The sequence below is a fragment of the Pan troglodytes genome, chromosome 9 (assembly GCF_028858775.2).
Source record: "Pan troglodytes isolate AG18354 chromosome 9, NHGRI_mPanTro3-v2.0_pri, whole genome shotgun sequence".
Lineage (NCBI taxonomy): Eukaryota > Metazoa > Chordata > Mammalia > Primates > Hominidae > Pan > Pan troglodytes.
Genome location: NC_072407.2, coordinates 73,807,360 through 73,823,966, shown reverse-complemented (window position 1 = coordinate 73,823,966; position 16,607 = coordinate 73,807,360). Strand labels below are relative to the sequence as shown.

Here is a 16,607-nt window from a genome sequence, read left to right as displayed (position 1 = left end):
AATAAGGAAAGAGAGATCCGTGGAATCAAACAGACCTTCCAGCGATAACCTTTCCACGTTCAGCCTATTGATTTTATATCCGAGTGAAATTACCTGCCAGTGGAGAACAAGACAAGTCTTTGCATGAAATGCTCTTGTGGAAGCTAGATTGCCAGATAAGCATCAAGTGGTAGAAACACGCACTGAAGTTTGAAGAGATACTCAGTACACAAAGTAGAGTGTGAAAGACTTTGGGGAAATCATGCAATCACCGAGAGACTAATTGATGACATTCCGCAAATTTATGTTTGCCAGAAAAGAGAGATGGTCATGACATTGTATAGTGAGTGGTTTCAGATGTGCGACGGCAGTTTAAGAAAACATGAAACAAAAAACTTGAGAAATCAGAAGGTATCCCAACTATAACCTTTGGTTTATTAAAGAATTGATGAAAATAAAAACAACGTATCTCACAGCATGGGTGATAATATTTTCATACGTATGTGATAATGGATCAACATTTGATAGAGATGAAATGAAAAGTTCTAAATTTGACAAAAGCAAACACCGAAAATTACACCGTAGAAAAGCCCGGGTGATGGGAGTGAGGCCCTGTCTCAAGAAGAAAACATCGGAGAGATTTAAAAACAGGGAGTGAAACCGAGGATAGCATAACATTGTTAATACTGGCCGTTGTTTCAGTGGGAAAAGGCAAAAATAAGCCGTGTGTCTCCTGGATTCTCCCATCAGTTGTGCAGGATCTGAGATGTTGCCTCCATTTCCAGTTACGCATTGTATGGTGGAATTGCAGTTAGCACATTTGGTGCAAACATTTTAATGCTGACGAAAATGGACATGTTCCCCGAACTAAGAGGGACAGAATTTGGGTGTGTCTCCAGGCTCTCTGGCTTACCAGGAATGAAGATCCTGGCTCTAGGGATTTTCCCAAAATGTCTTAGACAGTAAGCAACAGGACAGAATTGAGGCCCGGCACCAAGGCCTCGAGGTGTAAAGAAACAGCCGTGGCCTCAGGGCCCATGAAATTAGGATGATTTTAAGTAGGATGGTGGAATGAGAGGACTGTGACCTTTGGCCCCGTTTCTCTCCCTTGTCTTTTCATGGGCCGGGTGTGCTCCATCAGAAGGCTTCCTGTGCCTGATGTAAAGTGTCCTGGGTGAAGAAAGGGCACTGCTTAGAAAGGTGCACCACAGGGAGAAAGGAGCCACCATTTTCAGGAGAATGATCCCCAGAAGCATGAGCAATCCAGATGCCGAGGCTTCACAAAAGACGCTGGAGGGTCTCATTCCTGGAACCGGGACCTGGGCATCGGTGTCCTTTAATGCTCATAACTGATTTTGAGGGGAGCCCAATGGATAACCTGTCTGCGAGTCATGCTCATCACACTGTAGTTTTCACACACGTCACACAGAGACCCTGTTCGTATGCACATTTGCGTGCTTGAGCAGGGTTGCGCCCAAGATTCTGTGGTTCTACGGAGCCCTGAGTTGTGCCCTGGACAGCTTTCCTCATGGGTTGGTCAACTTTGATCACTGCACCTAACAAGAAAGGGACCATGATATCTAATCAGCAAATACAGAAAAGGAAGGGGCCATTTCCCACAATAATTTCCACAGAAAAACCACGTCGGATAAATAAGTCTGATTGCAGGACAGGGACTGTGCTTCAGAGATGCAGCCTTCGCAGCAGCACGAATGACCTGGAATCTCCCCAAATGCCATTTGTAAACACACCAAATGAGATTTATTCCAGGGCTTTCTGAATGTATTTTAGTTGAATACGCACACTCCAGTATTTGATTTCCTTTATTATCAATACGACTTAGTTCCAAATGACTTACATGCCAGTGGGAAAATTTTCCGTTTCGACTCATTGGAAGTGGACACCGTGAAACAGGCAAGTCGGTCTGTCTGCTTCCGGCGTTATGTGGTTTCCAGCAAGAGCACAAGTTCCAGGGCACCTGAGGTCCATTCAGAAACCAAAGTAAAAAGGGCGAGCCAGGGTAAGAAAGAAGAGCACCGTTCCTATCTTCCAATTGCATTCCAGTTTCCTCTATTCAAGGTGGAGAGAATGATCCACGGATGTCCCACATGAGCAAAATTTCACCTTCTCTTGCCGACCAACAACTGACGAATGAAACACACCCCAAGAGAAAATAGTAAACCCTGTCCCCTGGAATAACCTCACACGCAAACCTACATGTCAATAGGTCATTTTCAGAAATACACACTGAATGTCATCTACCATGAACACAAACACACAGACAGTCCCTCCAGAGGTTCGGAAGACTCACGACCCCAAAACTTGATGTTTCCCATGTGTGGGCTCATCCTGAGACGCAACCATCACTATCCAGTTGTCCCTGTTGCAGAGTCAGAAACTTGGGCTCCTCATTACTTTATGTAGCATTGACAGTGTTCGTGTTTGTGTGGGTGTGTGTGTGCTTCCGTGCGCGCTTATGGGTGTATTTGTGTTTGTGTGTGTGTGTGTGTGCACCCCTACGTGTGGGTCGGCACTTCCACTGAGATCACTGGCACACAAGCAGAGCCCTCTTGCTGTGTTTGTTCTTCCCTTTGGATCTCCTGGTCCTCCCTTGCAGAGAAGCGAGTGTGCCAGTGTTCATGGCCTCCTGATCTGTCGGGTTCGTCGAAGAGAGGTTTAACAGGGAGCTTTGCTGTTCAGGATGATAGCTTTTCATCCCACACTTGTATTTTGATTGATGAATCACAAGTACGTTGGGAGGCAGGGTACCTTCGACTTTTCTGACATTGAACTCAGGCTTCGTTTTGTTTTGCTCTTGGAGGAATTTCCAGTGGTCTAAGGTGCTTTCCTGAGTGGCTCTTTCCACCAAGTGCTCGTCCAACTCGGGTACCTGGAGGCAGGGGTGGTCTCTCTTGAGCTCTCCTTGCGTTGCTCGCCTGTCTGTCTTCAGCGCCAAGGGCTCTTGGTTCCCTGCCTCTTGACACACTCTCACTGTGTCTTTCCCATTCACTCTTCTGGATGTAAAAGAGGACATAGGCCTGTTGACTCAGGACAGAAGTGATGCCAGAGGCAGTGACATCGGCATCATCCATTTTATACCACTGGCCTTCCTGAGCTTTGACATAAGAGAAGTAATGTCCATTGTGACAACTCCACCCAGCGTGGACCAGCACAGCATAGAGGACATAGACAAGAGGACGTGTGTTCTGCTGAGACATGTATGGCTGCATGTCAAGGCACTCAGGATGTTGCTCATTCTTGGCAAGTTTGTTGCCTGTGACATCAGAGAATGTCTTCAATACAAGGATGAGGACCTTGGCAGAAGTGTGTAAAGTTAACATCTTGGAGGCAGGCGCCTTCTGGAGACAAAGACCACAATGATAGGCATTCTCTCCATTGAGTTCTTCGGGCTTCACCAACTGTTCCAAAGCTTGCTTGACACTCTGAGCTGCCTGTATATCCAGGGCGATGTCCAGGTAAGGGTCAAAGGTGTCTGAAATGCCATGGCAGTGGAGACACTTGATTTGAGATCTCCAGTACCCTCCAAATATTTGGTGGATGAGGGTGGTGTCCTTGGAGTGATGATCTACCTGCTTGTGCCCGGGAAGGCATGCCTTTTTCATGGCATCCACAGTGAACATGAGAAATTCATGGGCATCTTCCTGCTTGCCTCTATGGAAGCCAGCAGCCAATGCCTGTGAGGGCTGGATGACATGGCCAGGACGGTAGAGGGCCCGTGTGATGTGAGCTTTCATAGTACAGAGCATGCAGCACTTGTGATGATGACACGTTTGAGAGTGCTCCCGGGACAGCATGTAGTTGGCAAGGGGCGGTGTGTATGTCAGGCACTGCAGGGAAGCGTTCATGTAGCAGGTATTTCCCATATTCTGGAGCCCAGCCCCCACCGTAGCAGGTCTCCTGCTACTCAGAGGAAGTTTCTCCTTGGGAGCAAGCTGTCTTGCAACAGGAGCCAAATCATCACGGAGGTCTACACTGGTCTCAGATGAGAGTGGTGACTTCTCAGGGAGAAAAGTCCGCTGGATTTCAGCAAAAGCTGCATCTGGCCGAGAAGATGTGAGTTTTGAAAAGTGGTGGAACTGCCACTCACTTCCCAAGTAGAGTGAGTCTTCTTCCATGTCGCCTGGAACAAGGATCACAAGGTTTTTCTGCTGGGACTGCAGGTTGCAGAAAGACGCTATCTCTTCCGACAGAGTCTTCAAATGATGAGCTTTCTGGCCGCATCAGCCCTTCTATAACTCACCTCCACCAACCTCGAACACCCCACCCACCCATCAGGTGCGCGATAAACCAATCAATTATCAGCACTCAATTAAGGAATGAGTCACAGGGTGTGTCCCCTTGCATCGGTGGGAATTCAACAGACACAGCCCACATCATGACTTCTAGAGCACCTGAATCAAATTACTCCTCAGGCTGATAGGCACATGTAATATGAGTGTAACCGGGTTGGGACAGTGGCCACACGGTTGCCTTATTTTAGGTAAAACAATGTCAGGGAAGAAATCTTTACCTATGAAACCCTGTGTCTGTGTGTGTGTGTGTGTGTGTGTGTGTGTGGGTTCGTGTGTGTGTTTGTGCCGGAATGTACTTCCAAGTATGTGCTTTTGGCAGATACCATCATCGTCTCAGCGATGGAAGGACAAGAAGTCGGAAGTGCGCTTTCTGACCTGAGAATAGTCAATGAAGTATGGTAATTACCACAGTGTATTTTTTTCCTTAATAAGAAAGGAGAGATCCGTGGAATCAAACAGACCTTCCAGCGATAACCTTTCCACGTTCAGCCTTTGATTCTATATCCGAGTGTAATTACATGCCAGTGGAGAACAAGACAAGTCTTTGCATGAAATGCTCTTGTGGAAGATAGATTGCCAAATAATAAAGCATCAAGTGGTAGAAACATGCACTGAAGTTTGAAGAGATACTCAGTGCACAAAGTAGAGTGTGAAAGACTTTGGGGAAATCATGCACTCACCGAGAGACTGATGACATTCCGCAAATTTATGTTTGCCAGAAAAGAGAGATGGTCATGACATTGTATAGTGAGTGGTTTCAGATGTGCGATGGCAGTTTAAGAAAACATGAAACAAAAGACTTGAGAAATCAGAAGGTATCCCAACTATAACCTTTGGTTTATTAAAGAATTGATGAAAATAAAAACAACGTATCTCACAGCATGGGTGATAATATTTTCATACGTATGTGATAATGGATCAACATTTGATAGAGATGAAATGAAAAGTTCTAAATTTGACAAAAGCAAACACCGAAAATTACACCGTAGAGAAGCCCTGGTGATGGGAGTGAGGCCCTGTCTCCAGAAGAAAACATCGGAGAGATTTAAAAACAGGGATTGAAACCGAGGATAGCATAACATTGTTAATACTGGCCGTTGTTTCAGTGGGAAAAGGCAAAAATAAGCCGTGTGTCTCCTGGATTCTCGCATCAATGGTTCAGGATCTGAGACGTTGCCTCCATTTCCAGTTACGCATTTTATGGTGGAATTGCAGTTAGCACATTTGGTGCAAAAATTTTAATGCTGAGGAAAATGGACATGTTCCCTGAACTAAGAGGGACAGAATTTGGGTGTGTCTCCAGGCTCTCTGGCTTACCAGGAATGAAGATCCTGGCTCTAGGGATTTTCCCAAAATGTCTTAGACAGTAAGCAACAGGACAGAATTGAGGCCCGGCGCCAGGGCCTCGAGGTGTAAAGAAACAGCCGTGGCCTCAGGGCCCATGAAATTAGGATGATTTTAAGGAGGATGGTGGAATGAGAAGACTGTGACCTTTGGCCCCGTTTCTTTCCCTTGTCTTTTCATGGGCCAGCTGTGCTCCATCAGAAGGCTTCCTGTGCCTGATGTAAAGTGTCCTGGGGGAAGAAAGGAGCACTGCTTAGAAAGGTGCTCCACAGGGAGAAAGGAGCCACCATTTTCAGGAGAATGATCCCCTGAAGCATGAGCAATCCAGATGCCGTGGCTTCACACAGGGTGTTGGAGACACTTATCTCTTTAACCGGGACCTGGGCATTGGTGTCCTTTAATGCTCATAACTGCTTTTGAGGTGAGCCGAATTGATATCCTACCTGCGTGTCATGTTCATTGCCCTGAGTGGTTCACTCACGTGTCACACAGAAACACTGTAAATAAGCACATTTTTGTTCTTTAGCAATGTCGCACCCAAGATTCTGTGATTCTACAGAGCCCTGAGTTCTGTCCTGGACATCTCTACTCTTGGGTAGGTCAACTTTGATCTCTGTATCTAATGAGAAATGGACTATGAAATCTAATCAGCAAATATACAAAAGTAAGGGGCCATTCTCCACAATTGTTTGTCTCCGGTAGGTCATCTTTGATAACTGTACCTAACAAGAAATGAATATGTGATGATTCCAAATCAAAGAATCTCTTGGTTTTTCACCATTTTAATTAATTCTGTTAACGTTTAAATAGAGTTTAAAACCCGAGATTTGGCATGAAATCTAATCTTCAAATACACAAAAGTAAGGGGCCATTCTTCAAAATCTTTTCCACTGAAAGACCACCACTGATAAACAAGTATCGTTGCATTATAGGGATCCCGCTTCCAAGATGCAGCTTTCACAGCTGGATGATTGACCCAGGATCTCCTCTAATGCCTTTTTTTTACACCCAAAATGAGATTTATTTCAGGGCTTTCTGATTTTATTTTAGTTGAATACACCCACTCTTGTGTTTCAATTTGTTTCAAACACCTTTAAATAATTAAGTATCTTGCTGCATCAGCCCTTATATAACTACTGTCCACCCACCGAGACCATTACATTTATCCATCAGTTACCCTATTTACTAATGAAATATCAGGATTCAATTAAGTTTTTTGTCTTAGGTTGTATCCTCTTGCATTCCTCAGAGAATTTAATGGACACAGCTTACATTGTGATTATGGAAGAGTTGAAGCAGATTTACTTGTCAGTATTATGGGCAAATATGATAGGAGTGGAACCGGGTTAGGATAGTGGCTAAACATTTGCCTTATTTCATGTAAAACAATGCTAGTTAACAATTGTGTACATATTAAACAGTTTGTGTGTATGTGTGTATTTGTGTGTTTGTTTCTGGATGTGTGTGTATGCATTGAGAAGTACTTCCAAGCATGTGCATCTGTGAGATAAGATCATTCTTTCAGTAACTAAATGACAAGAAGTTATAACTACACTTTCTGACTTGAGAATTTGCAGCAATGTTTTGTAATTAACACAGCATATTCTTTGTCTTAATTAAGATGGAGAGATCAATGGAGTCAAATAGACATTCCAGAGATAACCTTCCCATTTTTGGCCAGTTGATTCCATATCATGTTGTAATGATCTGGCATTGGGGAGAAGACAAGTCTTTGCATGAAATGGTCTTGTGGAAGCAAGATATGCAAATAATAAAGCATCAAATGGGACTATTCCCTTCAATAGTGAATGTAGAAACATTCACTAAAGTTGGATGAAATTCTCAATGCTGAAAATAGATTGTGAATCACTTTCAAGAAAACGTGCTATGACCCAGAGACTAATTGATGACATACACCGAAGTTATGACTGCAAGAAAAGAGAAATATTCATGGCATTTTTAATCCAAGGGTTTCTTGTATATGACAGCATTTTTAAAAAAGTCAAAATCAGAAAAGCTTCACAAATTGGAAGATATCTAAGCTAAAACCTTTTGTTTCTTAAAGGAACGATGAAAATAATTGCAATGTAACACACGGCATGTGAGATAATGTTTTAATACATATCTAAAAATGCCTTAAAATTCAATAGAAATAAAATAACAACTTCTAAAACTTGACAAAAGGAAACAACAAAAATAACACACTGGAAAAGCCTGGCTGACTGGAGTGACATCCTGTCTCAAGAAGGAACAGACAAACACACAAACAAGCAAAGAATTCTAAAAGCAGGGAATCAAACAGATACTTGCACACCATTCTTCCTACTAGCACTCTTCATAGTAGGAAAAGGCAAAAGCAACCCAAATGTGTGGCGAATTACTTCATCAGTTTTTTAGGTTCTGAAATACTGCCTCAATTTTCAGTTACTCATTGTGGGGAGAACCCGCAGTTACCACATTTGTTGCAAAATTTTATGCTGATGAAGGTAAACCTGTCCCGCATTCTCAGAGGGACAGAATTCTGGTGTTTCTCCAGGTTCCTTGGCTTACCAGGAATGAAGATCCAAGCTGTACAGACGTTTTTCAAAAGTATGTACATACGTATGTATGTATGTGTGCATGTATGTATGTATGTATTTCCTCTTTTTAAATTTAAAAAATACAGGATACATGTGCAGAACGAGCAGTTTTGTTATATAGGTATCCTTTGCTATGGTGGTTCATTGCACCTATTGACTTATCCTGTAAGTTTCCTTCCCTCACCCCCAGCCCCCAAAGGGCCGTGTTGTGTGTTGTTCCTCTCACTGTGTCCTTGTTTCCTCAGTGTTCAACTTTCACTTATTAGTGAGAACATGCGGTATTTGTTTTTTTTTTTGTTGTTGTTCTTGTGTTAGTTTGCTCAGTATGATGGCTTCCAGCTTCATCCATGTGCCTGCAAAAGACATGATCTCATTCCTTTTTATGACTGCATAGTATTTTTTGGTGTATATGTACCACATTTTCTTTATCCAGTCTAGCACTGAAGGGCATTTGGGTTGGTTTCATGTCTTTCCTATTGTATATAGTGCTGCAATAAACATATGTGTGCATGTGTCTTTATAGTGGAATGATTTATATTCCTTTGGGTACATAGCCAGTAATGGGATTGCTGGGTCAAATGGTATTTCTGGTTCTAGATCCTTGAGGAATCGCCATACTGTCTTCCACAATGGTTGAACTAATTTACAGTTTCACCAACAGTGTAAAAGCATTCCTCTTTCTTCTCAGCCTCACCAGCATCTATTGTTTCTTAATTTTTTAATAATCACCATTCTGACGGGTGTGGGATGGTATCTCACTGTAATTTTGATTTTCATTTCTCTGATGATCAGTGTTGTTGAGCTTTTTAAAAATATATTTGTTGGTTGCATAAATGTCTTCTTTTGATAAGTTTCTGTTCATATCTTTTGCTCACTTTTGATGTGGTTGTTTGTTTTTTTGCTTGTAAATATGTTTAAGTTCCTTGTCAACTTTGGTTATTAGACCTTTGTCAGATGGGCAGATTGCAACAATTTTCTCCCATTCTGTAGGTTTCTTTTTCATGCTGATGATAGTTTCTTTGCTGTGCAGAAGGTCTTTAGTTTAATTAGATCCAATTTGTCAATTTTGGCTTTTGTTGCAATTGCTTTTGGCATTTTTGTCATGAAGTCTTTGCCCATGCCTATGTCCTGAAAGGTATTGCTTAAGTTTTCTTCTAGGGTTTTTACGGTTTTGGATTTTACATTTAAGTCTTTAATCCATCTTGAGTTAATTTTTGTATAAGATGTAAGGAAGGGGTCCAGTTTTGGTTTTCTGCCTATGGCAAGCCAGTTTTCCCAGCAGCATTTACTGAATAGGAGATCCTTTCTCCCTTGCCTGTTTTTGTCAGGTTTGTCAAAGATCAGATGGTCGTACATGTATGGTGTTATTTCTGAGGTCTTTGTTCTGCTCCATTGGTCTATATGTCTGTTTTGGCAGCAGTAGCATGCTGTTTTGGTTACTGTAGCCTTCTAGTATGGTTTGAAGTTAGGTAGCGTAATGCCTCCAGCTTTGTTATTTTTGCTTACAATTGTCTTGGCTATACGGGGTATTCTTTGATTTCATATGAAATTTAAAATAGTTCTTTCTAATTCTGTGAAAAATGTCAATGGTAGCTTGATGGGTATAGCATTGAATCTATAAATTAGTTTGGGTAGTATGGCCATTTTCACAATATTGATTCTTCCTATTCATGAGGATGGAATGTTTTTCCATTCGTTTGTGTCCTCTCTTATTTCCTTGAGCAGTGGTTTGCAGTTGTCCTTGAAGAGGTCCTTCACATCCCTTGTACTCCTAGCTGTATCCCTAGGTATTTTATTCTCTTTGTAGCAATTGTGAATGGGAGTTCATTCTTGATTTGGCTCTCTGCTTGACTATTGTTGATGTAAAGGAATGCTTGTGATTTTTGCACAATGATTTAATATCTTGAGACCTTGGTGAAGTTGCTTATCAGTTCAAGAAGTTTTTGAATTGAGATGATGGGGTTTTCTAAATATAAAGTCATGTCATCTGCAAACAGAGACAACCTCACTTTCTCTCTTCCTATTTGAATACCTTTTATTTCTTTCTCTTGTCTGATAGCCCTGGTGAGAACTTCCAATGCTATGTTGAATAGAAGTGGTTACAGAGGACATCCTTGTCTTGTACCAGTTTTCAAAGGGAATGCTTCCAGCTTTTGCCTATTCAATATGATGTTGGCTGTGGGTTTGTTATAAATAGCTCTTATTATTTTGCAATATGTTCCATCAGTACCTAGTTTATTGAGAGTTTTTAACATGAAGGGATGCTGAATTTTATCAAAGGCATTTTTGCATCTATTGAAATAATTGTCTGGTTTTTGTCTTTGGTTCTGTTTATGTGATCAATTACATTTATTCATTTGTGTATGTTGAACCAGCCTTTCATCCCAAAGATGCAGCCGACTTGATTGTGGTGGATAAGCTTTTTGATGTGCTGCTGGATTCTGTTTGCTAGTATTTTATTAAGAATTTTTGCATTCATGTTCATCAGGGATATTGGCCTGGATTGAGCAGGTATGTGTGTGTGTGTGTTTCTACCTTGGTTTGCCAGTAGGTTGATGTGTGAGTGTGTGTGACTGTGTGTGTGTGTGTGTGTGTGTGTGTGTGTGTGTACGATAGAGAGCCAAACTAGAGCAGAGGATGTTCCCTGGCCTGCCATGACATTAAATGTTCTGAATTCAAGATACCAAGAGAGGCATGAGACCCACAGTTGAAACTTCATGATGTGGCCAGGTTTCAGGGGTTTCTGGGAGCTGCCAGTGGGCATGTCTCAGGCTTGCTCCCACTGACAATCCATGTCTTCTCTCTAAATGGGAGACAGCTCTGTATGGAGAACAGGCAACTGAGAGCATGATGTAAGGGTTCTACCTCATACTCACTAGGAAAGAAAACAGTTTTCATCATCTCTCACTTCATTCCCATTGTAAATCTATAGACACAGGGGTCAGTTACCTGAAATATTAGCATAGCTAAAGTCCTCAGACCAAATTAGATGTCCTACCTTCTCATGTGGATCAGATCCTAAAAAAAAAAACTGCTTCCTGTGGTCATTATCTTTTATCACAGGCCATTTCCAATCCAGAGGAAGACCTTCTAGAAGAGGTGATGGGTGGGAGAGTGCTGACATACTATGTGAAGCTACTATTTGGAGTTGGACACGAGTGCATGTGACCTTGTGCCACAGCCAGAATGTGAGCTGGATGACAAATGGAGATTTGGACTTGTAATAATTGGCCTCTGTGTCATTGTGTGGAAGACTGACTGGTCCCTTTTTTCCTGTAGCTTGACTACCACACAAATGAATCCACTCAAATGTTGGCAAGTGGAGCAGAGTCCCAGGAAAGGTAAGGCACTTTCCCTGCTTGTCCTTAAGATCAATCCCCATGCCTAGAAATTAAAGTCACATCCCACACAATCATTAAAGTAGAGAGTGCATTCTGCAGGATGAGTGAAAAGGCATTTATGATTCTTGGGGGCAGATGTTCTACAGTTGCCTGTGCTAGTTCATGTCTTTCTGCAGATCACATTCTTAACCTCTAGAGAGTCTTGCAGGACCAGAGCCTTACATTTCCCAGTCTGCAATCTCTACAGGTACAGAAACACCCCCAGTTCAAGGATCTTCATACCTGGATTTAGGCCTACTCCTGCAACTACCCCAGGTAAGTTTCCTTGTTCTTCAATGGCAAAGTTTGGACAATGCTGTTCAAACTCCAGGCAACAAGCAACATCTAGGGAATGTGCTTCTAGGTAGGGTCAGCATAATATCCCACCCTGGGAGACATTTTTATTTTAAAGTTGTAGAGGGTGATGCTGCTGGCAGCTCCCTCCCAATCAGCACAATTTGCAGCCTCTTTTGAAGACAGAGAACTGAGGGCTGTCCTTCGAATGGAGCAGTGTGAGTCCAAAAAAAGAGATGCTCCTTGTGGTCCTGGGACCAGGGGTATGACTCCAGCTGAGCCTGGTGGAAGAGGTCCTCATCCTAGCCCAACGGAGAGCCATGCAGCTGAGCTTGGGCGATGTGGTCCACGTGGTTGTTTCTGAGTGTTTCCTGAAGTTGCTGGATGGCTTGCAGTTCCCTATGCAGATCCAATGCATCTTTTGCTTTTTTGCTTCTACAACCTGGAATTTATATGTTCAAGATGTAGCCATCTCAGCCATGACAACAGAGAATGTACCACTCTTATGTGAGGAAGAGGGGTAGGCAGTGCTCCTGTATTACCAGCCCTTAATGAGACCCTGAGGAAACCACATCATGGAGATCAGCTCTTCTCTCCTGTAAGGAACTCATCCTATGAAAGAGCAATTGGTGGCTGCAAGAGCTGTCTCTGGGACAGCTGTTCATGTCTATATCTGCAGGGTAACCCTCATAGTCATATGCAGTCATATCCATAGTCATATCTGGAGTCAGACTCCAGTTTGACTGAGTGAATGGAGAAACTAAACATTTATTACTGAATAATATTAATAAACCATGTTAATGATAGTAATAATAAACATATTGATGAGTATTAACAGGAATGATGATGATTACTATGATACTAATATCCATAGTTAATAATTTCAATATTGATAATAATACTAACCCTGTGGACTTGGGACCTAAAGAGCAGTTTCCCCTGACAATTATCCCATATTTGGCCACAGGGGGTAATATTGAGTTCCAGAAGGCAAAGATTAACATTCAGAAAAATAGGAAAAACAACCTGCAGGTAGGCATGTGCACACATGGGGACTCTATGGATAAATACTAAAGTGACTCTTGTTCTGGATCTCCTTGCTAACAAACATGCACCAGATTTCAGGAGGTAGGACAGGTGGCTGATGGGGCAAGACTTCTTGAGGACATGGCAGGAGTCAGAAATCATACATGCTGCCCAGCAGCAGAGCTCATGACAAGCAGTAAACCCCAGCGAAAGGACCTGGCTGCCCTTCTGCCATCTGCTCTCCCATGGCCTCTCTTGACTGGTACATCTAGGCACTGGAATAACCTTCACTGGCTATAGGAGGGCATAATCCTCAGTATTCTCCCACCTGCAAGAAAGACATAAATTAACTGAATACCATGGCTTCTGGGTATCCTTAGTGGGCTTAGCGTATTTTGCATTTGCTTTAACAGGCCAGTTATCCAGGCAGTGACTTTCAGTGCAGCTACAGTCACTTCTGGACACCTGTGGAGACTTTAAAAATTTCCAGAAGGTCAGGAATTTTTGGAGACTTTTCTCATGGCTACGTTGCCTGCAAAGGTGAATCAATAAGCTTCTGAACTGACTTAGAAATGTTGCAGAGGCTCTTGTGAACAGATAGACCCTCTCCTGCCACTCCAGATAGATGTATCTGGGTCACACACACCTGATTTAACAACATCTCATTATCTCAGGTGGGCAACAGACAGCAATTTAGGACCTATCCCAGTGTGGATGAGAGATATTGAGTTGGCTTAGAAAAATGTTAGATAGACTAGATGGGGCAAGAAAGCCCATTCTGGGGCTCAAAAGCCTGCACATAGAGTTGCTGGCACATAAAGGGTATGTATAAATTCTTTCTCAGCACATGAGATCAGGATGTACTTCATCAGAATGCCATGCTGGTAAGAAGAGATTCTTGCCTCCAAAAGGACTCAGAATATTTCAGGGAACCTGTATTAGTCCATTTTTACACTGTTGTAAAGACACTACCCCACACTGGGTAATTTACAAAGGGAAGGTGTTTAATTAATTCACAGTTCTCCATCGCTGGGGAGGCCTCAGGAAACTTACAGTCATGGTGGAAGGCAAGACAGAAGCAGGCACTTTTTTCACAAGGTGGCAGGAGAGAGAAGTGAGTGCACAGAAAAAAAAAACCTCTTACTTTTAAAACCATCAGATCTCCTAAGAATTCACTCACTATCATGAGGATAGCATGAAGTAAACTTCTTCGACACATGGCGATTACAGGTCCCTCTATCGATGTGTGGGGATAATAATTTGAGATGAGGTTTGGGTGGGGACACAGAGCCAAACCATATTATTCTGCTCCTGGCACCTCCCAAATCTCATGTCTTTTATATATATTTCAAAACCAATCATGCTTTCCCAACAGTCCCCCAAAGTTTTAACTGATTCCAACATAACTCAAAACTCCAAGTCCAAAGTCTTATTTGAGACAAGTCCCTTCTGCCTATCAGCCTATAAAATTAAAAAAAAAAGTTAGTTACATCCACAATGGGGACCTCATGGCCCTGATCAGTGCCCTATCCTACTGTGGCTCAACTGATATCCAAGATTCAATACAAAGTCCTTTTTACTCTTTCCTCTAATCTCCTCTAGCAGAACGAAGCGGTCTTTTTTGGAGCTGCAAGCTGTGCTGCCTGGGGTTGGGGGAGTGGTAATGCAAGTACTCCTTTAGCTGTCCTGGCTGGTGTCTCAGTAGGTTTTATGGCCACTCACCTCAGTACACTGGCTCTGAGTACAGTACTATTGTGTCTGCCGTAGTGTATGAGATGGAAAATAAGTCTCCATTCTCCAAGACTCTTCTTGAGCATCAAGGCTGCCTGATTGTTGAGATATAGCTACAGACTTTCCTCGCTGAGCCTAGCATGCACATGTTCCTCTGCTGGAAAAGAAACAAAAACAAACAAACCACCAAACAACTTCCCACAAGTGGAATGTTCTGGGACTCAAGGCCATCTAGATTATTTTGTCCCTAGGGTGCTCCCTTGATGTGGTGCGCTTCCTCTTTCCTCAGAGTAGGAGTCCCTGAAATTCAGATTACTGCATATGCTGCTGCTGCTTCTCTGGGTCTAGCTACCCAGTGGGGCTGCCGCACACGAGGCTGGTGCTCAAGAATGTCTGCAACGGATCCAGTGGTGTAATCTGTCCTCAAGTCTCACAGCAGTGTGTATCAGCAGCTGATCAGATGGGGATGGCAGGGGAGTGATGTAGACTCTGAAAGATTCCTTGGTTATAAATAGTCCTAGTGTGTTGTGTATTGGATTTCTCAAATGCCAGTTGTAGTAGTAATGAACTCATCACATGGACAGACTCAGGGCCTCCTGGTTAGCCAGAGTGATGCAAGCAATGGTAACAGTTGTGGTCACTCACAACTTTTCTCCTTCCTGCGTGCTATGTTATTCTACCTGCAGATGCTGTAAAGGACTGTCAGTAGGCCTTCAGCCAGGAGGTGGTGCTTCCAAAAACTGCCAGCTGTGGTGGTAGTGGTGAGATTTGGACTTGCCTTATGTTACCCATGGGAGGCACTCTGGTGTCTCAGGAAATAGGTGGAGCCATAGAGCTTCTAAAAGTTTCTTCTGTTATTTGTGGTAATCTACCAAGGTAGGTGGTTGAGTAAAGCCAGGTGGGAACTAGGTCAGGTAAGGTGATGCTCTGGCTCTCTATGTGTGGGACAAGCAGTGGCTCCAGTGGGAATTGGAAGGCAGTTCTTGGGCCACTGGAGTAATTTTCCAGAGAAAAGTGAAGCTGTCTCTGCCTCTGTACAAGGAGAGTCCATATGAAGAATGGGGAGTAGCAGCTTGGTAGTAAGCCCCATCCAGCTCCCACACACTTGGCAAGGCAGGTCTCACACCCACAGTGTTCCACTGGGAGTAGCTAGCTAAGTTTCAAGAAGTCTGAGCTCAGAACTCAAAACTGACCCATACCATAAGCCTCTCCTATGGAGACAGCAACTGCAACCTTCAGGCCACACCCTTCCTGATCCACCTGCAGAGCAGGGGCCCCCAGCTCCTGTGCTTGCTGCTGCAGCACACTTCCCACTCACCTCTCAGTTCTGGCCTGGGGAGTTTGTCCCCAGTCAAGATTATATCACACATTTCAGTTGGGAGGTTGTCTCAACCTGTGACCACCATCTGAGTTAGTTGGCAGACTTCTAGGAGGTCCTGTCTGAGGTAGAATCAGAAACGGCTTCCCTCCATTCTACCAGAAACTGGGAATGTGCTGGAGATTCAAAGCACATCCCAATGCCACTCCTCATACTCACCACTCTTCCTTAAATCAGCTCCAGCGCTGAGTAGGGTTAAGGCCTTCCCTCACGGCCTGGATTGATAGGTTTCCCAGTGGAAGTGTATATCTTAGAGTCAGTTTACCCTCCTGCCACACCCTGGAAACTTACAATTTTCTGCCTAGCTTATGATGTAAGCTGCATCCTGCCATTTCTTTCAAATGGTCTGTGGCTTATTTCAATTTTCCTGTTAAATTCCTGTGTTGCTTCTTGAAAGAAAGTTCACAGTGTGAGTCTCTACACACCATTTTGTCTTTCCAAGTGCAAGAGGCAGACTAACAATGCCTTCAATCCACCATCTTGGAAAATGAAAGTAACAGTTTTCTTATTTTTAAAAGTTTTGTTAAGATCTGTTGACTCACAAAGAAATAGTACTTGGGTATATTTGAAATTAGTATTTATT

At 43.1% G+C, this 16,607-nt stretch overlaps 2 protein-coding genes across 8 annotated transcripts in view; one reads left to right on the top strand and one right to left on the bottom strand.

Annotated features, from left to right (window-relative positions):
• The window catches only part of LOC134806956 (uncharacterized), a 66,956-nt gene that overhangs the window by 12,553 nt on the left and 37,796 nt on the right, over positions 1-16,607 (top strand). For all 7 annotated transcript variants that reach the window (XR_008537802.2, XM_054661131.2, XM_054661126.2 and 4 more), the window contains exons 2-3: positions 11,495-11,556; positions 11,804-11,871. Coding sequence is in view for 6 of the 7 variants with exons in the window: in XM_054661131.2 (XP_054517106.1) it covers positions 11,495-11,556; positions 11,804-11,871 (130 nt within the window). In the remaining variant the exon portion in view is untranslated. The remainder of the gene's footprint in view (positions 1-11,494; positions 11,557-11,803; positions 11,872-16,607) is intronic.
• LOC104001450 (ubiquitin carboxyl-terminal hydrolase 17-like protein 22) lies at positions 2,475-4,115 on the bottom strand. The gene is given in 2 exon segments (XM_054662526.1): positions 2,475-2,921; positions 2,923-4,115. Coding segments are annotated over 2 exon segments (1,590 nt in total). The 3' UTR covers positions 2,475-2,524.